Source organism: Xiphophorus maculatus, chromosome 16 (assembly GCF_002775205.1).
Source record: "Xiphophorus maculatus strain JP 163 A chromosome 16, X_maculatus-5.0-male, whole genome shotgun sequence".
NCBI lineage: Eukaryota > Metazoa > Chordata > Actinopteri > Cyprinodontiformes > Poeciliidae > Xiphophorus > Xiphophorus maculatus.
Genome location: NC_036458.1, coordinates 18903148 through 18927803, shown reverse-complemented (window position 1 = coordinate 18927803; position 24656 = coordinate 18903148). Strand labels below are relative to the sequence as shown.

The 24656-nt window shown below is 40.3% G+C and overlaps 1 protein-coding gene across 4 annotated transcripts; it reads right to left on the bottom strand.

Annotated features, from left to right (window-relative positions):
- Nucleotides 1-438: 438 nt before the first annotated feature.
- On the bottom strand, nucleotides 439-24359 carry smurf1 (SMAD specific E3 ubiquitin protein ligase 1). 4 transcript variants are annotated; one of them, XM_023349260.1, is made up of 18 exons: nucleotides 24067-24359; nucleotides 10505-10543; nucleotides 10306-10414; nucleotides 10075-10208; nucleotides 9918-9983; nucleotides 8508-8583; nucleotides 8207-8418; nucleotides 8046-8130; nucleotides 7112-7261; nucleotides 6554-6782; nucleotides 5156-5259; nucleotides 4056-4170; nucleotides 3791-3969; nucleotides 3441-3578; nucleotides 3230-3350; nucleotides 2909-3110; nucleotides 2249-2333; nucleotides 439-2157 (listed from the first exon to the last, which is right to left on the bottom strand). In XM_023349260.1, exons 1-18 carry the CDS (start codon nucleotides 24119-24121, stop codon nucleotides 2058-2060), a joined length of 2199 nt encoding a protein of 732 aa, XP_023205028.1. In that variant the 5' UTR covers nucleotides 24122-24359; the 3' UTR covers nucleotides 439-2057. The 4 variants fall into 4 exon arrangements, with proteins under 4 accessions (XP_023205028.1, XP_023205030.1, XP_005806109.1 ...); XM_023349262.1 differs by having other exon boundaries at nucleotides 2249-2324; XM_005806052.3 differs by having other exon boundaries at nucleotides 7112-7258; nucleotides 24067-24358.
- Between the last annotated feature and the right edge of the window lie 297 nt (nucleotides 24360-24656).

Here is a 24656-nt window from a genome sequence, read left to right as displayed (position 1 = left end):
CCAGGTTACCTACAGCTTCGGCTGCTGAGCTTGAGCAGTGAAAGAGACGGGTGCGCTTGATTCTTTGTGAGGTGCGTGCCAGTTGGGTGGAGACGGCGAATGCATCCAAAAGTGTTGGTTTTGCTGATTTAACTTGTATAAAATGGAGAGCTTTTAATAATGAACTTAAGACATTTTAAAGATGCGTGGACCCCGTGCAGTCTTGACTTTCATGCCACACTTTTCAGATTTATGTGTACAAGTGCTCCCGCAGGCAGTAGATATAATTTTCCATCATTCTTTAGGGATTTTCTGTAGCTTCTCCAGGATTGTAAAGAATAATTTTTCTGAATTGTTACAAAAAACAATCCTTACAACCATTAAGCACATCATTATAAGTCTTTCTAACTGAAACGGCAAAGAAAGGGTGACACGCACGCACGCCGGATTGTATTTTTCAATTTAATTTCTTTTAATATAATCTTATTTACATTGTATTTTTTCATAAATGTTTAGTACATTGTAAGTTACAATACTTTTGCATCCATTACACAGTGAAATTAGACCATAGAAAATGCAGATTGAAATAATACTGCGTAACAGTCTTCAATCTACAACGGAACGTTCCCCTCTTTCCCTCCCGTCCGCATGTTTCTTCTCGCTCAATAAAATTTGATTTCATTCTCTACTGTGGAGCTTAAATGGTTCAAAAGTTCATTCATTGTGGTCTTAAAGATGATGATTAGTTTTCCAAACGTTCTGGCTACAGAGAGAGAGAAAAAAAATCATGTTTAGGAGGAATAAAAACATGGCAATATAGGCGATAAGACATGTATAAAAAGGCTTAAGGGGTCTTTTGTTTTTAAGCACAGATGTTGCAAATGAAGTGGCTTCTTTGCATCTTGAGGCTCGTTTTGATTACGAATAACAAACTCCCCCCCCACCCCACCAAAAATAAAAAATAAGATAAAATCTTGGACATACCCTTGGATTAGTTTTATTTCTCAAATTACGGTTGGGGGTGGCAGGGGAAATGTAACTTCAGCAAATGTAACCCGGTGTTTTCAAAACACCAACATCTTTCGTACACCGACGAGAGTATTCCCCCCCCCCAACCCCCAGTAACATGGATGTTTGAAAGTAACAAAACTCAATAAAAAAAAATCCACTTTGTGGATGACTTGAATTGCATGAGAATTGACCCTTCAGCTCCAGGAGGTTGAGCTGCGATTAAGAAATTAGTGAGGGCTCATTGCAGAGCATATAGCAGCTTGGTCAGTAATCATTTAGTAATAAATAATAAAAACATCAGAGATGATCAGAGTGGTCGCAGGTACAAACGTAAGAGGAAAAAAAAAAAAAAAGTTAAATGGAGGCTCATTTTATCATTTTTACAGCATAACAGAGTGCCATGCTCGACACACATGCAAACGCACACACGCATACAAAAAAAAAAAAATCCCACTCTCTCACATGCAGACTGAGACACAAAGACACGCAACAGTGGTTAAACATGAAGCATGAATACTAGTCGATCAATCAGCTTGTTACGGAGGAAAAAAAGAAAAAAAAAAAAAAAAACATCGCTCCCCGCCTTGTTCAACGCACACCCGAATTCAAAGTTCGCAGGCTCGTACGCGATTGGCTGATTGTGCCCGGAGACTTGAGCGCGACTCGAGTCGAATTTGCCGTGGTTACACATTCTTAAGAGTGACATCATAGCTTGTTAAAACTGAAGGATAAAAATGCTTCTTGAAAATATTTGAAAAATTTTTTAAAATACTTTTTTTTTTTTCTTTTATTCCCACCCCCCTTTGATCCCCTTCCCTCTCCTCCTCCTCCTCCTTTGCTTCCTCCTCCTGCTGCTGCTGTGCTTCCTCGTTTAACCGCAGGCAGTCCGGCGGCGCAGAGGTGGCAAGAGTCGGCGTGTTCTCGTAATGCTTGGCTGTTCGGTATACTCGGAGTACACCTCGAGTTCGGTTCGTGTGTGTGCATACATGTCGAATGTCAGATAGTTGGGTGTGCAAGTGCAAGCGAGTGTGACCGGCGCTGTCCTCCTCGTCCTTGTGGCGGCGCCATCACTCCACGGCGAAGCCGCACGTCTCCTCCACCGCTGTCAGCAGCTTCTCGTAAAGTTTCTCGTAGGACTCGTAGGGAGGGATGTCTATTCTGTTAAAACTGGAGACAACAAAAGGATTCGTCAGGAAGTCAGACTCTGTAATAAATGAATGAGTGAATGAATGAATGAATGAGACCCGAGGCGTCTTACCACGTGTGAGCTTTCGGTAGGTTCTCTGTGTTGGCGTCTATCAAGTGGATGGTGAAGAGCCTCGGTCCTGCAGAACCTGTAGAGCCTTACACACATACATTCTAGTTATCACTGCTCTACAATGGGAAACGGCTGGCTGGTCGTTTGAAATCAGACACCAGTATAAACGCCGGTGGTTTATTTACAGACAAAGACATCTTTGTCCTTATTTTTGACATCTAAATTACAAAATGTTCATATTTTTTGTACAGTTTTGCCCCAAATATTGCTTTGAGAGTGCTGCTGTTTCAGCAAATGGCATATTTTAGAATCTGTATACTCTAGTTAACGATTAATCATTTGCTAAATTAGTTGATGATTATTTCAAATAATTCATTAATCACGATTAATCGTTTCAGCCCCCATTTTACTCAGCACATATTCAATTAGCAATATGCCGATTGGAAGGAATCGATAAGAACCTTCCGTTTGTCTCACAAGCTATGATTAATAATTGATGATTACTTCAATAACCGATTAATCACAATTAATTGTTTCAGCCCTAACGTGAATCAAAACAAACCTATTGGCAGTAAATGAACGAATGTTGATATGAAAGGACTGCAGCTAAAAGCTGTGTGTTGATTTTGTGTGGAGGCTCTGTGCCGGTGCCTGACCCACCCTGCAGCGCTTTGAACCCCTGCAGGGGAACCCGAGTGGAGCCCGTGACGAACTGCAGGAGGCGCCCTCTCCTCTCCTCGCTGAAGGCCTCCACGGCCTGCCAGAACCACCGCACCACGTTGCTCTCCCCGGTGCAGTGCTTCAGCCGGGTGTTGGCCTTCCAGTCCGCCAGGTCTATCTTCCCCAGTCCGCCGATTATTAGCTGGATGGGACGGAGAGAGCGGGATGTTATGAGATTGAAAACAGGAACGAGATGTGAAGAATCCTGGTCGGTTAAGCTGGTTTCCCTCAAATGAAGGTTTATCGTTCAGAGGCGCGCACCTCTAGCTCTTTGTGGTCGAACGGTTTGAGGAGGTGCTGTGGGATCAGCTCACTGAATCCTTTCTGGAGAGCCAGAAACTGGGCTTCAATCCCACGCATGAACCTCCAGTTCACATAAAGTCTGCAACACACAGCCAACACGAGCAAAGTCAGCATCCCACACCACACTGGGAAGCATTTCTGAACACCTTGTTTTGTTATCTGTGCCCACCTAACGTATTCCTTCTTGTTCTCCTCAGTGACGGGAACATTTCTGCCGTTAGGTTTGAGTTCATGTTGGGAGAACTTCCCAAAGGCATTGTGCTCCACGCAGAAAGTGTGATCCAGGACAGAAGTGATGTCATTCTCCCTGCACACACACACACACACACACACACACACACACACACACACACACACACACACACACACACACACACACACACACACACACACACACACACACACACACACACACACACACAATAAAGAGAACACTGGGCTGTAAAATATGAAATAAAAACAGGGAAGTGACTCAAAGTCACAGTGGGCTATTTGGGCCGATCTAGGCAAAGTTCTCACAATATCCAGACGAGGCTCTTGTGCAACTCCGGGTCCGTGGTCTCCAGGTCGTTGAGCTGGATGGGTTTGCCTAGCAGCTGCTTGTAGAAGGGCAGCGTGAAGCTGCCGTTGATGTAGTGACTGTGGAAGACCGCCAGGCCCATCACGCGGCCCACAAAGTGAAAATAGGACAAGTGGTCCTTAGAAAAAGAGAAAGAAAGGAATGTGAACCAAAGTTTGAGATCCATAATTAACTCGACGTAAGGCGGGTTATTAGTGAACTCACAGGGTTGATGGAGGAGTCGGGGTTGATCTGTAGTGTGTAGATATTGTCAGTGGAGTACTGGAAGAGGCCATAGTAGGGGTTCAACATTTCATGACACAGCAGATACAGCCACTCCCTGGAGACAAGGTTACTCAGCATTAAACGAGTGAACTTAAACACAATAAACCAGATATTATTGCTTATTCTTCATACATGTGCTTGTCAATTTCTTACTGATACTCTGAAATTTTCCCACTGAAGGACAAATAAAAGGAATTTTCTATTCTATTCAAGCTAAAGAAAGCTACAACGGGGGCTAACGCTGCGACTAACGTTTATTTTAGTAATCGTCAGATGATAAAAAATTGCCACTTAACCACTTAAAGCTTTTTTTTTTACAAACACAATATTAGAAATACATTAAAAGACGCAAATAATTCATTTACATTCTCGAATAAAAAATGTATTGCTTAAAATGAAATAACATTCCTTTAGTGTATGTTATGTTGATCATTTGTGGCAAAGGATGCATCTGCAGCTAGAGAAATATTATCTACTGATCTGTTGATTTATTTTGATAAGAAATGGATAGCATTTATAGGAGATTTTTTGTTTTAAGATTTTGAGTTCTTGTGGAGTTCTGGGTAAAACATTTTTACAAAGAGTTTTTTTTTATTATCTTAAATGCAAAAATGTTTATGTTTTTGTACAGCGTTGGTTTAATCACTGCTCTAAGTATGTTGTTCTTTCAGCAAATCTTTGTAAACTCCTATTAACAACTAATAGACTACTACTCGTAGTTGACAATTATTTCAATAATCGAATAATCATAATTAATTCAATTAATTGTTTCAGCCTTAAAGTGGGTATTATTTTTATTAAATACATTTATTTAGTAATACACTACCTGGAAGGAAATAACAATGGAAAACCTTCAGTTTCTCTCACTAGTTATGATTTTTACCTCTGTTAGAAAGTAAATGACTGGAAATATTTAACAGATTAGCTGAAAAGAATCAGCACTTCTGCTTAATTAAACATATGCTGCACATTTTAATAAAACGTGGCGCAGACAAGAAATAGAGCAACAATAGACAACAACTCAGAGCCTTCACCCTTACCTGGCCACTCCTCCGTAATCAAGGCCCTCCTCTCCTCTGAACTTCACCATCAGCCGTTTCTTCAGGTCCTTCGGCCTCATCTTCATTATCTGTCGATACGACTCCTGGGAACGCACACAGGATACAGATCACACACAAACCTGAATAAGTCATACAAGTCTGCCGAAACGGTTTGAGACAACAAGCCTGGGCCGTGAACGTGTCACAATCCTAATCAGCCGAGTTAAGCACAATGTTGAATACGACATTTAGTGCTGCAGCCTGGTGGTTTAATGTATTCTAGTGCTAAATGTTTTTTTTGTTTAATTCAGGAGTTTTAAACATGGCACACTCAATGTTTTGATTGGCTTGTTGTTCATCGGTTTTGCCTCGTTCTCCTGACAAACGCGGCTCCACGCCTGCCGACTATAACGCGGGTTAGCGCTGCTTCTTCGGGGCAGACACGGTTTCTCTCAGTGGAAACAAAACAAACTGGTGCTAAGTTTAACACTGAATCCGGTTTGGTGGAAAAGTCCCCTTGATAAGGGCTAAATAAACACCCACGTCACAGATTTTTATTTGAGAAACTTGTTTAACACCCTTTGTATCATTGTCTTACTTCACAACTACTTTTTGTGTTTGTCTATCACATAAAACTGCAATAAAACATATTAAAGTTTGTGCCACAAAAAAGTGGAAAAGGTTCTGGAGTCGGTATTGCTTCAGCAGCAGCAGCTGCTGTTGTTTGCCGGTGATGCAACACAAACAAGGTTTTGCACAGAGTCTATCCACCAATCAGAGGCGTGTTTACAATCTGAAAACCTCTCAGCTCAGTAGAATAATAAGCAGCTGAGTGGATCAGGGTTGAAAATGTTTCTCTGCTGAGGCGTCTCGGGGAAAAAATAAGTAATTCAAAGAAAACAAAGAGGATAAAAAAAAAAAAGACAGATAAAAAAAAAAATATTAAAGCCATTTTTGTGTCCAGAAAAGATTGTGACAACTTCATGTATCTATCTTCTACACTGCTAGTTCCACTGGCAGATTGTTTCACTCATAACATGGGAAAAATGTGAAATTAATGCCCTTTTTTCATCACTATTAACAAATTATTGACTTAAAACAAGCTCCTTTATCTTGCTGAAAAGTTACTTGTAAGTTAGTTTTGTTCTATTTTAATTGTGCCAAGATATTATAAATTAGAAACTAGGCCAAAAATACTTGGTAAGATTTAGTGTTTTTGATGTGTAGGGAAAAAAGCAACACATTTCATGAGGAAAAAAAGGTGATAAAAACATGTTGTTTTGCACTTTTACATGCATTTAACAAGCTGTTTTTAATATATATTTATTGTTTTTTTGTTGGAATCAGAAACAAAAATGATGCAGTCCAGTGATATATTACCTTTTTGTTCCTCCTTACCTCAAAGATCTCCTCTCGGGACACCTCAATGCGACAGTGTCCCGCTTGAGGTTGCTGCAGCGACAGCTCGTGGCGCAGCAGCTTCAGCTTATGCACCAGGTCTCGCTCGTAGCGCACCGCCATGTCTCCGTCTCCTCCTCCGCCCCCGCCGATCCCTCCGCCTCCCCCCTCGTCCACCCCGACATCCATCGGCGGGGCCTGGGACGTCTCCTTCACTTGGGATTGGTGGCTGGAGAGAGCAGAAGAAGCGAGAGGTGGGTGAGACGGCGGCAGGCCAGGAGAGCAGACAGGATTAGACGCCGCGCGCCGAGCTAAATCTCCCGTAAGCCAGCGTTTCTGTAAATCACACTTCCCTGCAGTGTTAACGGAGCTGATGACCGTTAGTAGGTCACGTCCGGGGCCAGACTGGGTGTAGCTTTACGTCGGTGTCAGATCAGGCTAAGAACAAATCAGACTAAAATCCACTAATTAAGGACGTGCTGCAGGAGTCTGCGGCCCTAAAGCGGGCTGAGTCTGCAGTCGGGAGAAATCTGGAGTGTTCCTGGATCAGACACACACCTGATGATGTTGTGCAGACGGGGGTCTGTGAACTGCGTGGTCCGGTTGTTGTGGTCCACAAAGTAGATGCGGCCGGACACGGTGCTTCGGACCTCCCACCCCACTGGCAGCGGGCCGAGTTCCTCGCAGCTCACGCTGGCCAGATCCCTACTCCAGAATCAGAGGGCGTGGCAGAACATTTTCTCAGACGTTTTCTGACTCAAACTTCTAGATTTTACATTCGGGTTTTACTACATTCAATACATGTGAACACAAAATATTCCCAAAGTCAGAATTTTTATGTTTATAATTCTTGTTTTGGACCAAGCTCATTTCAAAAATTAAAAATTCCTCAAATAAGGACTGGGACACGTCATGCAGATACTTTAAACGCAGTTCAGCATCTCTGCTACCTTTAATCTGATATAAATATGCACAATATGCCAAATATGTTTGGTATTTAAACCACAGCAGCTTTCAGAACAACAAGTGCAGGTTAAAGTTGAATCTCTGAGGAACTAGAGGGCTAATAGGTGTTTTGTTGAAATGTGAGCATTCACTTACGGGTTCTTAAGTCTGTAAATCAAAAACTAAAACGTCGTCACAGCTGTGATGAAACATTTAAGTACAAATCAATCTGAAAAACTATTTATTTTTCAGAAACTAAGATCTTTGAATTTTTTGATGACCACAAAAATCTGAAGAAAAAAAAATCAATAATTTCATGCTCAGTTTTTATTTTCTCTATACTTATTCAGACTTTTCAGCATTAATCTTCTTTTTTCTGACTGTTTATCAATTTAAATGTATAACTATTCATTCCTACAAACAGAACACCAGATTTTGTACAAAGAAACATAATTGCTCAAGTGTAAAGTATAATTTTCAATGTAATTTCTTAAAGATTTTCCTTATTTTCAAGCTGTGTTTGACTATAACCAGTGAGTAATCCTACCGTGGTATCCGAGGGTCGTGCCAGGTGCTGACGCCTGTCTGTGTGTGAAGGAAGTACACCTGGCCTTGCACAGTTGTTCGTTGCTCTGTTACAATAAGGAAACAATGTTATTCGTGGCCGTTTCAAATTTAGACGGCTGACAAATGTGTTTGAGAACGGACCGTATCCCTCTGGCAGATCAGGCGGTTGATGCCCGTGAGGTCTGTTCTGAGGGGTGTGGCCATGACCTCTGGAGTCCGGCCCTCTGATTCGCAGAGTCTGCAGACGGCCGTCCTGACCCGGTGAGTCCAGCCGACAGTTCCCGCCGCCCGCGGCGCCGGTGGGGTCGGAGTAGGGCAGCGGCTCTTCGCTGAAGCAGCCCTCGAAAACGGGTCTGAGGAGTTACGCACAAAGCTCAGAAGTCTAAACGTGATATTTAACTGTAATAACGTTAAAGTTATAAAAGTCTGGAGATGCGCTCACCCATCGTTTTCCAACAGTCCTCTGCAGTCCACTACAGGACCACCGCTGCCAATGCGGTCCCGCGTCTGTAAGCTCACTACAAACAGGAAATATGTCGACATCGGACAGAATCAATAAGTCAGGATGTAATTATTCAGTGCCTTTCATACCAAATATATAAAGTGCCATACAAGATAAAGAAAAAAACAAAACGAAACAGATAAAACTGCCAAAATGTATGAAGAAAAAACTAAAAAATACATTCATAGATGTTTGAATCTGTCAATGTGGATGGTGGAGGAAGAAACGTCGGTTTTCCATCTTTATGGCCAATAAAAACACAGGAATAAAAATATAAAACTGGGTTTAAAGAAAAGTAGGAATTAGACTGAAGTAAAATGTATTTACAACTATTTTAATGATTTTTAAAAAAACATTGAAAACAAACAATTCATTCACATAAATGCAAATAAAGTTGGAAAATTCCAAACCAACTAAGCATCCATAAAAATATAAAAATGTCTAATTTAAATTTTAAAAAAAGTTTTCAATTGAATTTCTTCTTACACTCAGAATAAATTTTCATTTAAAAGTCAATCAGAAAGATAATCTAACATGTTAACAGGATCTTAGAAATCAGCTAAATTAAAAACGAATTTCTTGATTTTATTCTTAAAACACTGCTTCGGATCTTCTGCGAGTGAATTCCAGTTTGGAAGAACATGTCAGCAAAATCAGCAAATCAGCATTATCAGCAAAATGGCGGCTTCTCTATGCGTTCTACAATAAATTATGATAAAACATTTTTAATTGATTCAATTAAAAAGTGAAACTTGTGTTATAGAGGTCCACTTTGGTCGATGTAGAATTTATTTCTTTAAGCCTTGATCGTTATAACTTAATGACTTCTAAATGTGTAGATGTGTTATTTTATGGTCTATAAAGGGACGGGATAACTGCTGACTTCACAGATGTCGAGCAGACGGTCACTGACACCCCGACGAGGAGAGGAAGCCGAAGAGGGTCACTGCTAAAGAAACTGACTGCTGGCAGAAAGCTACAGTCGAGCACATGGACATATTTTTCTATACGCTGCCATTTCGCAATAAAAAATGCTTTTTTTTATTGTTCTAATGTAATATTATACATTTCCTGATAAGAGTGGATTTTGGGTTTAAGTCTGTATGACAGAGTAATCAAAATGAACAGAAATAAGTGTGACGTTATTGGACGAAATAAACTTTTAATGACATTCAAATCTTTTGGTATGCAGGGATGAGGTTTCCAGACTGAAACGAGTGCGATGTGTGCGCTCTTTCTGGGTGTTGTTAACATTCTTGCAGCTGAACATTTGCACGGAGACAAAGATAGAGAAGAAAAAAAAAACAGCAAATGGAAACAGATTTAGCTTATCAGTGTGTCCATCCTCACCTACGATCTGCCCCCTCACTGCGTCACTGTCAGAGGGGTTCAGCTTGCAAAGATCTAGGCGCTGGTCTGGAGGGACGAAAGTCAGAATGAATGCACCAGATGCAAATAGGGTTAAAAATAAAATCATTTAGAGAAGAAAAAAAAAAATCTAAATTACATCCTGTGTCTTTTAGCCTGCTGATGGCGTTGGAAAGCAGTCGTATGCAGCCCAAAAACCCCGCCCCCTGCCGCTTGTGGATCTTCTTGTGGTTCCATATGCTGATGGTGATCGAGTCCGTCTTCCCGATGTAGCTGCAAAAGCGAGGAACTCGTCAGGTTTCTTTACGCCACCGCCGCCTGAATTTAAAGCCTAGGCATGTGGGAGGTGAGGGGTCGCCAGGAGGCTTACAGGTCATAGTGCTGATTCCACTTGGGATCCAGTGTGCTCTTGACTGTGTCTGTGGAGTGGCATTGACCCGATCCGTCTACTACCACCTTAGCGAAAGGATCCGGTAGGCCTGCACGCACACAAGACGTCACCAAAACGCTGCTCTGTGTACCAATTGTTACTACAGCAGACTAATGGAAAATGCCACAGCAATACTTACGAAAGAAGTCTTTCTTTGCGAGGTTCTTGGCACATAATACTGCAGGGGGAAAAAAAGGCATAAGCATGAGGCTAATCTTACTGTGTAGGCAGCTCTAATAAATTCTGACGCATAACAAACACTCTGAGGAGGAAGAATGTAGTTTAGGATAAAATATGAATGCCAGAGAATACTGATGAGCTGCAGAACTGGGTGAGCGGGATAATGCATGCCGCTGTTGAGATGAGGCTGCCCACTCTGTCTCAAAGTTTTCTCAAGCTGCATGTCAACATGACTTCTCCTGTTTATGCAGCGCACGGATGACACAGTCACTTCAATTTAGCTCAGGTGTGAGCCGCAGCTAATGTTAGCCATGCGGTAAACATGATGGAAAACAGAGCTGGTCTTCTGCTCTCAATACTCCACAGACATGCAGTAGCTTGTAATCACAACATGATGTGTTTACACACCGACTTACGATGTAATTAATACTTTCTGTTGTATTGGTGACACTTTAGCCATGCTCACATAGCCAGAGGATACATATAAACATATATTAATGAGCTAAAAAAAAAACAAACAACAATAAATACCCAAAGCAACTGTGATCTCCACTAACAAAAGAAATAAAGATGTTTTTTAAACTGTGCGACTAGAGTAATTAATATAATAACAAGGAAGTTTTAGAAAGTTACAAGAGAAAGTGTTGAACTATGTTATTAAGAGCAAAACTGCAAAAAAAAAAAAAAAAGGTTAAAACTGAAAATAAATAGAGTGGGTATTCATTTTATAGTTTATCACAATTAAAATAATAAAAAACTTGTTGCAGACAACAGTACTCTAACTGGTGTAATCTCAGGTAGCTGAAAAATGGCTACTCACTTATAAGAATGACAAATTTTGTTGTTTAGGAGTTAAGGCTGGGCAATAAATCTATTTTACCGAATTTTATGTTTTTGGAGACTTACTTTTAGGAAGATTTGTTTTTTTTCTACACCAATGTGTTCCTTGGGTTTCCATAGTTCAGAGTGATGTCAGCCCATCCAGGAGCCACCATCTTGTTTCACTAAGCAAGTTTTACACTTTCTATTTACATCAACTCCAAATTCAAGTCAACTTAAAGAAAGAATGATTTTAAAAAATACATATATTCTGTCATTTCTAATCTTTTTATTTTTTAAAGTGAGGGAATTAAATCAAAATCAGAAATTGAATTAGCTTATGCTTTTTGATAAAGAGCAAAACCACAGAAAAGCTTAACATCTAACAGCCAATTATTCCATGGCTAGGAACAATAATAGTAATAGATAATACATGACAGAATGTTCAATCATTTTACTGAACTGTGAGCCAGAAATGCAAAGCATTCTGGGGGATGTAGGCATAAGAAATACTTTAGCGGCTCAACCTCTCAAGAGAGTTAAGCAAGGTTGGTGGCATCTTAACTCACTCACTCTTTGGTTACCTAGCAACCAAAGACTCAACTTAACTTGTTGAGTAAATTGTGCAACAGTTTCATGTTATGTGCCTCATAACTGCTTAAAAATAAAAAAAATGTTTTTTTTTAAACACAATACCTTGTTTCCTCTTCTTTGTTAGTTCCATGACTTTTCCCCCCCCTTTCATTGATGTAATGTATCACACCATGTACTTTCTACTTTGATATTAAAAGAAAATAAATAAATAATGGTGTGGAGTTAAAACTGTGGATAAAACAGGAAAGGTCACATCACTAGTTTAGCAGCACTTCAGATATTGAAACCAAAAAACTAATCTACAATTATCAATATCGACTGATATGAAACGATTACATCGTAATGTGCTTTTCAGCCATACCATCCAGGCCTAGCCATGTTACAAGCTTAGTAAGCAATATGTTGAATAGCTGCTTTAAATATTTCTGTTTTCAAATAATTCTGCTTTATATGAAACCAATTTCATCATTTTCTCCATATTTTACTACTGAATTTCTACTTAAAGTAATCATACCATGACAATCTATTCAATAAGAGAGACCGTTAAGACTTCCGGTGACGATGCGGCGAGGAGAGAACGCGTGCTGAGGAGCCAGAGCTGATATCGGCCAGTTTTACGTTGCTACTTTCCGTCAGAAGATTTAACCCGTGTGAGCGAGGTACAGGGTAAGCAATACAGATGAACAGAGGGAAAAATTCAAGGATAAAGAGCACACCGGGCCCTAAAATCGACCAAATGATCCGGTCGAACCCACGAGCTAACGAGGCTAATGCTAACACTAGCATGGAGACGCTCGCTGATGCAGGGACAGATTCAATGATTTTAAACGAGATTCGGGTCATGAACCGGGACCTCCAAGACAAAATACAGCAGGTCGGAGCAGACGTGATCACAATTAAAGACTGTCTGGACTCGCTGAAATCAGACTTGGCCGGCCTCAGCGGCAGAATGGGGGAAGCGGAAAACAGAGTGTCGCAACTTGAGGACGAGAATGCGGTGCTCACTGCGAGCACGGCCGAGCTCAAGTCCAAAGTTGCACAGCTGGAAGATCGGATCCAATATCAAGAAAACTACAGCAGGAGAAACAATCTAAGGATCAAGGGTGTCCCGGAGCTCTCGGAGAAGGGGGATAACGTATTGGAGTGTGTCATGGACGTACTACGAGCCCTACTCCCACAGGATCAGGGAACGGATCAAATCGTCATTGAAAGGGCTCACAGAGTACCTGCTACTCTAAAAGAAAACAGACGAAACACGCCAGCCGGACCCCGACACATCCTGGTGAGATTCCTTCGCTTCACAGACAAGGAGAAAATACGACTCAGAGCTCGAGAGGTTGGAACTTTTCACTGGAGGGGAAACAAGATAGAGTTTTTTCCAGACTTCACGAGGGAAGTACAAGAAAAAAGGAGCAAATTCTTCGAGGTCAGACGTATGTGCAGAGCCAAGGGGCTGAAATACAACACGCAGTACCCAGCAGTGTTTTGGGTCTCCCTTGGTAAGGAACGCCTCCGCTTTGAAGACGCCACCGCAGCAAAGAAGATGATAGACAAATACCAACCCACAGAGGAAGGTGATTGAACGAACAGGCTGCGATAATCAGTGGTAATATCTCCTTTCTGAGAACACTAATCATAACCTCCAACTTATTAAGATTAAGATGTTTATCATATTATACGCGTTGAAACTGGACTTCGTTAATCGGGTCAGATTTATGTTATTTCGGTGAATTTTTGCTGATGGGGAAAATCGATTGCTATGTAAACATTTTAAGTCGCATATATGGTGTTTTGGATCGATAAATATGAGTGTGTGGCAATCTAAATTGCTATGGGTTCATGTCCCTCATATTGGTTTAACATACAGTTTAAATAGCCCAGCTTACTGGGTATTTTCCCCCTTTTTGCTTCTTATCTAATTCATTTGCACTAACAAAGTTCTGGCGGAAGTTCTTGATGCCTATTATTATTCTATGTTATGGGCCGAGGCAGCTCACTCTGAAGGCCTCCATGCTCGTCATAAGGAATAAGGCATGGTTATTTTACAAAAGACGCTTTTGTTTGCGTCTAATTTTTGTTTTTGTTGTAGGGGTCCTCCATCTCAGCCAGCCTTTTTCTGTGTTTTCTTTTGTTATATGTATAAACACATCCGACACAGCACAAGACACATTGATGGTCTTGTTACTATTATTGATAAACGAACATAAAATATGGGGACCATAGTTAAAATATCCTCATGGAACGTTAATGGTTTGGGCTCTTACACCAAAAGATGCAAAGTACTTAAATATCTAAAGCAGAAAAAAAGTAGATGTGATGATGCTACAAGAAACACACCTGTTATAGAAAGATGTTAACAGAATTAAAGATAGATGGGTGGGACAAGCTTACCATAATACTTTCAAACAGAAAAAACGAGGAGTGTCCATTCTTTTTTCTAAACATCTCTCAATTCAGGTGGAGAAAGAATATAAAGACAAAGAAGGTCGAGTAATAGTTCTTCTAGTCAATATTTCAGGACAAAACATTATTATAGCCAATATATACGCCCCTAATATAGAGGATCCAGATTTTTTCTTACAGCTAAAGACAATTTTTACGGATTTTGGGGACTTCCCTACTATCGTAGCAGGAGATTTCAATCAAGTCTTAGACCCTGTTTTGGATAAATCCGGGAAATCAATTCCTAGAACCAGCAAAACCCAGGAAGCGATTAAAACTCTGTGCAAACATGCTGGTTTATCAGATGTGTGGAGACTCCTAAATCCGTCAGCGCGAGACTATACCTTCTTCTCAAGTAGGCACTCTGTTTATAGCCGGATAGACTATTTCCTGATCTCACACCCTCTCATCGAAAATGTTGGGAATTGTAATATTGGTTCAATAGCAATAACCGATCATGCCCCCATAGACCTAGTCCTACAATTGGGTTCTCATTATGAAAGGGCTAGGGGTTGGAGGTTGAACACCAGTTTACTAAATGATGCTGACCTATGCAAAAAACTCAGAGAACTAATTACTGAATACTTTATAAACAACAACAATACTGCAGACCAAAACTCAATTTGGGAGGGGTTCAAAGCATATATTAGGGGAATATTGATACAATACTCCTCCCGGATCAAAAAACAAGACTCCCAAAATATAAACCGATATGAAAATGAGATAAAGAAATTGGAGAGGGAATATTCGGAAAATCTTAACCCTTCAATCTTCGATAAATTAGTCAAAGCTAAATATGAGCTAAATACAATATTTTCTAAAAAAGTAGAGTACTCTCTCTTCAGGATCAAACAGAGATGGTATGAATCAGGCGATAAAGCGGATAAATTATTAGCCAGCCAATTAAAGGCCAAACAAGCAGCGCGTCAAATTAGTGCGATAAAGAATGGGGCTGGGAATGTAGTTACTAGTCAGAAAGAAATCAACAAAGTATTCAAAGATTTCTATAAGCACCTTTATTCTCAAGTAGGACAATTTGATTCAAATACAGCAGAAGAGTTCTTTGGAAGGTTAAGTCTTCAGAAGTTGTCCAAAGAGAGTGCCACACAACTAGAAAGGCCTATAACTATGGAAGAACTCGTTAAATGCATTAAAACCTCACCCAATGGGAAAACCCCAGGCCTGGACGGTTTTCCTAACGAGTTTTATAAAACATTTACATCTGAACTGGGCACAGAAATATTAAAAACCTTTAATTCAGCTATCAATTCGCATCGGCTCCCCACATCCATGAAGGAATCATTAATTACTGTCATTCCGAAGAAAGGAAAAGACCCTCTGGAATGTTCAAGCTACAGGCCTATAAGCTTATTGTGCTGTGACGCAAAATTATTCACGAAAATATTATCATTGCGGATTAATAAAGTCATAACATCAATTATACATCCGGACCAAACAGGCTTCGTCAAGGACAGAACTTCCTCTGATAGTCTAAGACGTTTACTACATCTGATTTGGAAGGCCCAACATTTAAATTTTCCTGTAGCGGCCCTGTCACTTGACGCGGAAAAAAGCGTTTGACAGGGTCAGCTGGAACTATCTTTACTATACACTTGGAAAATTTGGGTTTCAACACTCTTTTCTAGAAATAATAAAAATGATATACACAGACTCAAAAGCAACTGTGACGACAAATGGATCAAGATCAGATCAATTCTTAATTGAACGCGGGACTAAACAGGGAGATCCATTGTCACCCCTACTCTTTATTATTGCACTCGAACCCTTAGCCCAAGCCATTAGACAAAACAAAATAATAAAAGGTATAACAATGGGTGAAATAGACAACAAAATGTTGATATTTGCAGATGATGTACTGCTTCTGCTGTCGAATCCTGAGGAATCACTACCTTCTTTACTGGATTTAATTAACAATTTTTCTGATTTGTCTGGATACAAGATCAACTGGTCTAAATGCGAAGTAATGCCCCTGTCAAAACTTTGTTACAAAAGCCATATACAAAAATGGAAATTTCATTGGGTACCAAAAAACCTTAAATACTTAGGAATACTGCTGAACCCGGGCCTGGAAGACATTATTCTGGACAACTTTGAACCTGTGATAAATAAGATAAGTTTACTTTTAAAGGGATGGGACAAGCTACAAATATCACTATGGGGTAGAGTCCAAGCCATTAAAATGATTATTACACCAAAATTAAATTACCTATTCAGCTTATTACCTCTCAAAACGCCACACTCTATATTTAAGACCCTGGACAAAATGATAAACAACTTTATCTGGGAGGGGAAAAAGCCTAAAATGTCTGTCCTAAAACTCCAAACTAAAGTAGAATACGGAGGATTACGACTTCCCAATATGCAACTTTATCAGGAAGCTTTTACAAGCGCACAAATAACATCAATTATGTTACACAACCACAATAGTCCGATCTGGGTGAGCTTGGAAGGTGAAATAAATGCTCCATTTAACGCTTTTGATTATCTATCCCAACATTCAAATGATGGAGTTAAATCCAATCCAATTATCACTCACACTAAAAAGGTTTGGCAGCAGTTACATAAAAAAGCAAACAGCTGTCCTTTCGCTCAGGGTACAGCCTCAGTGTGGAATAACCCAAAAATAAAAATAGGGGGGAAAATGATCTTTTGGAGGAGCTGGCATATAAAAGGGATTGACCGTATAAACTGCTTCTTCAAAAATGGTACCTTACTGTCATTTCAACAATTTCAAGAACTATACAATCTAAACCACAAGGATTTCTGGAAGTTCCTACAAATTAGAGACTGCCTTACAAAATTAAAGAATTCTGAGGGAAGCATACCCATGGAATCACCAATATACGCCATGTTTAATAAAGTTAAAGACTCCCCAAGACGGGTAAGTCATATTTATAACTATCTGATTGAGAACACTTGCAATATTAATACAGGACTTAAGAAGGTGTGGGAATCAGAGTTAAACGTAAAGTTCACAGAAGAACGGTGGGCTGCAATAGTCAAACAAATGTTAAAGCCCATGAGAGATGCACGCTCCAAACTGATACAGTTCAAAATTACGAATCGACTATATTGGACACCAGTTAAATTATTCAGAGCTAAAATAAATAACTCTGATACTTGCTGGCGATGCAAACAAAGCTCAGGAGACATGCTTCATATGTTCCTCATGTGTCCGAAACTAATTTCCTATTGGCAGGAGGTCATGGGGAAAATTAACAGCACCCTCAACTCCAACCTATTGTTGACACCTACACTGGCACTTCTTAATTTCGTTGATTATAAAGTCAAAATAGGAACAAAAAAAATACAGTGGTTAAAAATAGCCCTCACAACGGCTAAACGAGTTATACTAAGACACTGGAAAGGTCAAAGTCTCCCTACTTATACAGAATGGTATGCAGCTCTTTTAGAAACTGCTTCTTATGAACGACTCATCTACAAGATAAACGGTCAGATTGAGGCGTATCAGAGTATGTGGGAACCGTTCTTAAAACCATAGAGGAAAGGCTCAAACACTATTTGTCCAGAATAAATGATAGTGTGCTTGTAATTTTTTTTTTTTTTTTTTTTTTTTTAGCTCCTTCTGCTGGCTGGGGTGGGGGGAGTACGGGAGGATCGGGAGGGGTTCAGGGGGGAAAATGTTAAAAACTCAAATCCTTCTCTGTATAACTACTTGAGGTTGTATACCTCACAGTAGTGATATTGTTAACATTGGTTTCACTGTATGTTTTATTGTTGAAGGATTTAATAAAGATTGAGAATTGAAAAAAAAAAAAAAGAGAGACCGTTAAATAATAAGAAGCCTCTACACATATTTCTCAGCACAATTTCCACAAAAATGTGTAAAAATGGTGATTAGATAAAAACAGAAGTATCCCGTACTTCCTCTAACCAGCAAAGATAAGTGAATGAAGCCTGTTAGTGATTAATATGACTAATCAATAAAAACATCACTTCAGGTAGATTTAAAACCCGTCAGGCCTCTTCCCCCCGCCCCAGGCGGTGAGTAAGGCAGTCGGTGGTTTAGGATGTGGCAACTTGTGGCAAACATGTGTCAGGCTCAGCCGGGTCCTACTTCCTGTGATCCAGCCATGGAGAATGCTGACAGGATATCCTTCCCTCTTTCCCCACGCAGACCTCTTTCAGCGCTCCTCTGCCTGACTCACGCATTCCACACCGAGATCTCATCTTTTCGTCGGGCACCGAGACAGAGAGAGAGACGGAGAGGAAAAGAACAGGGAGGCTGATCCCTGACTCCTCTTTCATCCAGACAGTCCAGGAAAACCATTCTCTCCACTCCATCTGCACTTCCGCTCCCTCGCCACAAACAGAGGACAGCTCTGATTTCAACATCCGGCTTTGTTTCCCCCCCCTCTCTTAGGCTACTTGACCACCTCCTTAGCGGCGCTGAATGTGTGACGGACCCCCTTCGCAGCGTCTCGGGAAATTTCCCATGCTGCCAAGGTAACCGATGGCCGAGACACAGACAGCTCAGCTGGTGCCCGATTTCCCTCACTGCCAATTTAGTTCATTGCATTATTGGCTTTAAAGTTAAGAGGTAAAAGCAGAGGGGGGGGAAAAAAACAAGCAAAAAAGGTTCCACTCAGGCTGAAGTCAAACTAAATTGAAGGACTGCTTTGGGGTGCGAGTGTTTTCTCAAAATCAAAAATAAAACAAAATAAAATATTAAAAATCAATGCTGAAATTAAGTGTAACAGTCGAACTCTCCATTTTGAGAATAATTGTGTACATTTTCCTCTTACACAACCGTCTTCTTTTTTATGATCACACACTTTGGCCACCCTTTAACACAGGGGTGTCCAAAGTGTGGGGCACAGGTCTATTGTGGCCCTTGAACCGATGATGAGTGGTCCATTACTACAAGTTTTCTGGGGGAAACCTTGCTAAGCCCTGGGCGATATGGCTTTTTATTTTTTGCCAAATTAAATTTCTGATTTTAATCTATATTTTTCCTCACTCCTTTTCCCTGAAAATACAAATGAGAGAAAATATCTTTAAAAACTGGCTTTTATTTTAATAATTCCTTCCTTGAGTTCAACTGAATTCAAAGTCAAAATAACTACAATCTTGTCAAACAAGATGGTAGTTCTTAACATCGTGCTGGAAACCCGAGAAGTGCATTAGTGAAAGAAAATCTTAATTTTCCAAAAAGTGAATCTTCAGTGAACAGAAAATTTTCACTATTCTGTCAAATGAATTAATCGCCCAACTCTAGAGACGAGCCATTAAATCGTCTGGTGACTGAAATCTGACAACTTCCTGCTTCATCGCCCTAACTTCAGTCTGTAAGAAACTTAAAAATCCTAGATTAGTGAATGCACCGTGCCTAACGCACCAGGGTAACAGCAACTATCATAGTTGCTAAGGTCCTTAATGAGTAACAGAGACTTAAAGTTAGCCATTTTCAGCAAGGTGTTTGAAAATCCAGCCAGAGGAATCAGAAATGTGTTCTGTGAAGGGCATTCGCTGCTTTTTAAACGGAGTGAGATTTCAGTAGACAACAGGAAGGCTGAAAGTAAACAAGTTGCTTCGTTTTATCTTTTTTAAGCTCTCACTCGCTGCCCTTCATAAACTTTGTTGGAAATGAATAAGCACTTTCTGTTTGTTTTAAGACTGTAAACTCCAATTTACAGCCATTCGTCTTTTAGGCACACAACATGCTGTCACATTTGTCTCAAATGTAATAAATTAATCACTGCTACCAGCAACAAGACCAAAAATGTGAACTTGAATGTCTCCTTATGTTGTAATTGTTGAAGATAATTCAGAATTGTCTAAAGTCTTTATTGTCAGGTTGAATCTTTAATAAAAACACAGATCACACTGATGACTCATCTCTACCATGATGTAAAAGAAAGCTGCTTTAGAGATGTCACCTTAATTTCAGACAAATTGCTGCGTATTACTAATCCACCCACCAAACAACCAGAAAGATCGTCCAGTTACAACATTATAAGTTTTTATATCACAACTATTGTGTGCTAATTCAGGAGTTATCAGTCATATCACTTCCTTGTGTTTCACGTCAGTTTTGAAAAATAAAAAGGTCTGCAATAAATTAAAATAAGATCATGGAATTTCCTAGTTTGGGGAAGTTGATTGTTTTATTTCTTTAGTCTTAAAACATTTTTTTTTTTGCCAAATCTCTGCTTAAACAATGAGAAACTGTTGAAGTATTGTGGTTTTTTTTCCAAAAACAAGTGTATAGTTGTCCTCTATATATCTATTTTTACAACTGGCTAAAAACGTATGACTAAACTTATACATTTTTGTGATTTAATGTTTGTTTATCCCTTTATTTTTGGCAGAAAAAACACCTATTATATTAATTTCCCAAACTTCCATGCATTTTTTAAAATGTCTCATTAATTCAGTTTCTAACATTATTATGTATCCAGATTATCTAACAGAGAGCTCTAAAAGGAGCCATCATTTTAACAAATTAAAACCCGGAGGTACTATGTAATCATATTCAATAATCTGCAGCAACGCTATGACATAACCTCACCTAAAGCAGCACCAGCAGCAGCTCAGTTTAATAAACTGAGTGCATGATCAGCGATGATTTATTCACTGGTGGGGATCCTCGGTGGCATCAACAAAAAAAAGGGCTGACGGCACGTCTAAGAGCTTGATCATGTGACTGCTACGTGAAATGAGGAAGTAGTAATTCCAGGACCCAAATACCAGCTCGAATCGCAACAGCCAGAGAAAAACAGACAACACTGGCCACTTGCAGAATGAAGGGTTTGTTGTCCCTCGACAGTACCCACTTAATAGTTAGTGAGTAACAGGAAAGTGCTTAGAACATGAGTTGGTTTCCTGGAAATGGTTCATTGTTTAGCTTTGACTATGCAGACTTCAAAAGCTGTTCTGTGGTTACAATTTCACAAAGGTAAATGCTATAAAACATGGGGTTTGTGCAAGTTTCACCAACGCAAATTTAAGACCTTTTTAAGACCATTATGAATGAAATTTAAGACATGTGTCATGACAGAAATGTACAAAAGAGTCACATATTTCCCATAGTAGTGCCAAGGTTTTTCCCAGAATGAATGTAGCATCGTATGAGTTTGGCGATAGAAGTGAGCCAGGTAAAGACCAACATCGTGATAAACTACTCTTACCCATGAAAGATGCAAAACAGCTAGCTAGCAGTGGTTTATTAGCAACTAATTAGCAGTAGCTTCAACTGCTTCCAGTTACAGAACGGAAAGAAGATGTCTGAGCGCAACTCAAAGTTTGTCTGACAGGAAAGTCCTGTGAGAAAAACTACATAGAATATGAAAGATTAAATGGTCCTGTGATTAAAGTAATTCAATTCATTAGAAGCAAAAACAGTTTGCTTCTATTTTGGATTGCAGTGGGGCAGCGTGTGTTTTCAATATTGATCCATCCTGTTGAGGCATTTATGGAAATTTGAATTTTGTTTAAAGGAAACCCAAGTTTTGACTGAAACAAGGGGGAAAAAATTGCACATTTGCTTCCTCCATTGGCCATCTGCGCTTTATTTAAGCTCCTAGCTGCAGACAACTGGAAACCAGCCAGGTCTAAATGCTGCGCCCGTTCGCGTCATACCGACATCTTCGCAGAAATCTTCGCGAAACCACTAATTTAATGCTTGTTCCCAAGGGTTATTGTACGGTACCCATCAAATACAACAACTACATTCTGCCTGGCTAAATAGAAGCCTGCATAAACACACTGAGGGCGCTCTGAAGTGTGACCCAGAGCCAGACTCCCTGTCACAGACACACAGGCTTCTCTGATGTAGGCCAAACAATCGTTCAGTCTGTCAGACTAAACAGAGCTGGCCGGCAGCATAGTCGGCCCATTGGCTCAACGCGCATTCCTCGCCCAATTAGGATTCCAGTCATACCTGGGGGGGCGGGACACACTCGGAGGGGGGCAATAACCTCTGCATCCATGTTGAAATAATGAGCGACGTGCCTTACACAAACCCACACACACACACGTTCTCAGCTTTGTTTTCACTGCGAATCATCTGAGCCACAACTTTCTGATAAGATCTATTTGGATCTTCCTGAACTTCTTTGGATGGAGTCGAGGCGAAACAATTAGAGCACCTAAAATAACCTGATCAGAACAACGCTTCGCTTCAATGGAGTGTTTGATCCAATCAGACCTTTTTTTTGCTTAGCTGTTCTGGGATACAGGTACACAAATGTCATTTTGTTACATTATCTCCATTGCTTATTAAAGTACATGAGTAGAATAGGTTGCTTTCAGACACAAAAAGATAACAGAGGGAGCGAGATTGTGTGGTTTGTCACCACATGTGTCATTTACATACAGATTTCACTGCATAGCTCTAACCAGTAGCATTAAATGAACTGATCAGTTGAATGACTGGCATCAGTTGTTTCCACATTAACAAAATGCAGCAGTAACCTGGTCTATTATGTGCCTGAGCAGATGAACTGAAAAGACATTTCGGAGTTTTGTGAAATCCGGAATGTGGAAAGATGAGTCTTTAATTTGGGAAGGATGTTTCTGCTGCTCTACCGGCTTTGAAATCCTGCTCGGCAAAAAGCAAAGCCATGCAGAAAAATAAAGGTTGAAACAGGTTTTCACTTGAACACATCATTGATACACTAGCAACTCTAAACCAAAAAATTAAAAATAAAACATAAAACTGTACAAAATGAACCTGTGGTGCCTGCATGTCCCGTTGTAAATTGAGCAGAAGGGAAACAGTGAGCCAGGCAGCAAAGGGAGGTCATTTCCATTTGAATAGAGGCCCCTCGATGCCTAGTGGCGTTACATTAAGCTACAGTAAAAACCGTTGTTCCTGCTCTCTGTCCACGTAGAAACGTGGGAGAAAAAGACAGAGTCCTACAAAGAAAATCCTGACCCAAAAACTGAGAAAAATATATATATTTAAACACATGTATCCTTGGTGCGTTGAGTACGTGATGCTCGGAGAGCAAACGTGTCCAACTCGTCCGGGTCGGGATAAGTTCAATGAGTCTCACTGCAGCTGACACAGCAGCCAAACGCCAATCGATACACACTGGTATTATCTAGGCTAGCATGTCATATCTGCACGAAAAAGATCGATTTCGCAGAGGATGCGGAGAAACGTTTGCTTTATATGCTTTTAATTTTGTCGCATTAGCTAAAAAAGCGACGGGTCCTGCTGGTGGTCAACCCCCTTAAAAAGGGTGTAGCTAACCAGCTACAGCGGTCAGCAGTAACTACAGTGTTACTAAAGGCTAACAGCAGCGGGCTAATACTTAGCGGCGACGGTTGGCTGTAAATAAAGTTTCTGGACGGCTTTCAGTCGCCACTCTCTCTAATAACGTGCAAACAGGCGAACAGAAGCGTAAATCAGCCGTAAAAACAACAAAAGACAGCTTTTCGGCTGTCCTATCGGCAATTTTGGTAGCATTTTTGCTAACAGGCTAGGCTTTAACTGCTGTTCACCTCGCAAAAACCGGATGTTTGGGTGAAGAACAGACCAAGAGCCCCGCAGAAACTTGTTCGGTTTGACTACATCAACATATTACAATATACGCGTGTGTACAAGGTAATTTAGCTTTGGATAAAACAAGCACTGTAAGCGTTTTCTCTTTGGCTCGTTTTTTTTTTTTTTTTTACCTGTCAGTCGGATTTTGATGCTGGACCCGTTTCTCCGACTCCCAGGATTCGACATCACTCCGGGAGGGAAAAAAAAAAAAGGATAGCTCAAACTTTCCCTCGGAGTCGCCCAAAATCACAACCTTCGCCAAGAAACGGAACCGCGAAGGACTTCAGCGGCGAAACATGTGGTCCGCTTAGCTGTTCCTCACCGACAAAACTGTATTATTTCACCGCAAAGTCCTGCGCTCCTTCGAAATTCAACAACACGGGAGAACATTTTCGGGCAGGCTTAAGCACGTACGCGGCTGACGTCATGTTCTCACCGCTGCGTGCGCGCGCCGGGTAGCGTGAGCGCGCCCGTTTGATACGACAAAAAAGTAGCTGAGTGGTGCGTTAAAAATCCATAAATGAAACCACTGGGTTATAAACAGACTGTTATAAAAATATGTTTAACAACTTCTTTTGTTTTTTTAATAAATGGATGCTGTATATTAAATTTAACATATAGAATTTTACAAATTAATTCAGCTAAATAAATTTTTCACGAAATAGCAACACTTCCATTTTAGCTAACATATATTACGTGTAAAGCTTTTAAAATAAATCGA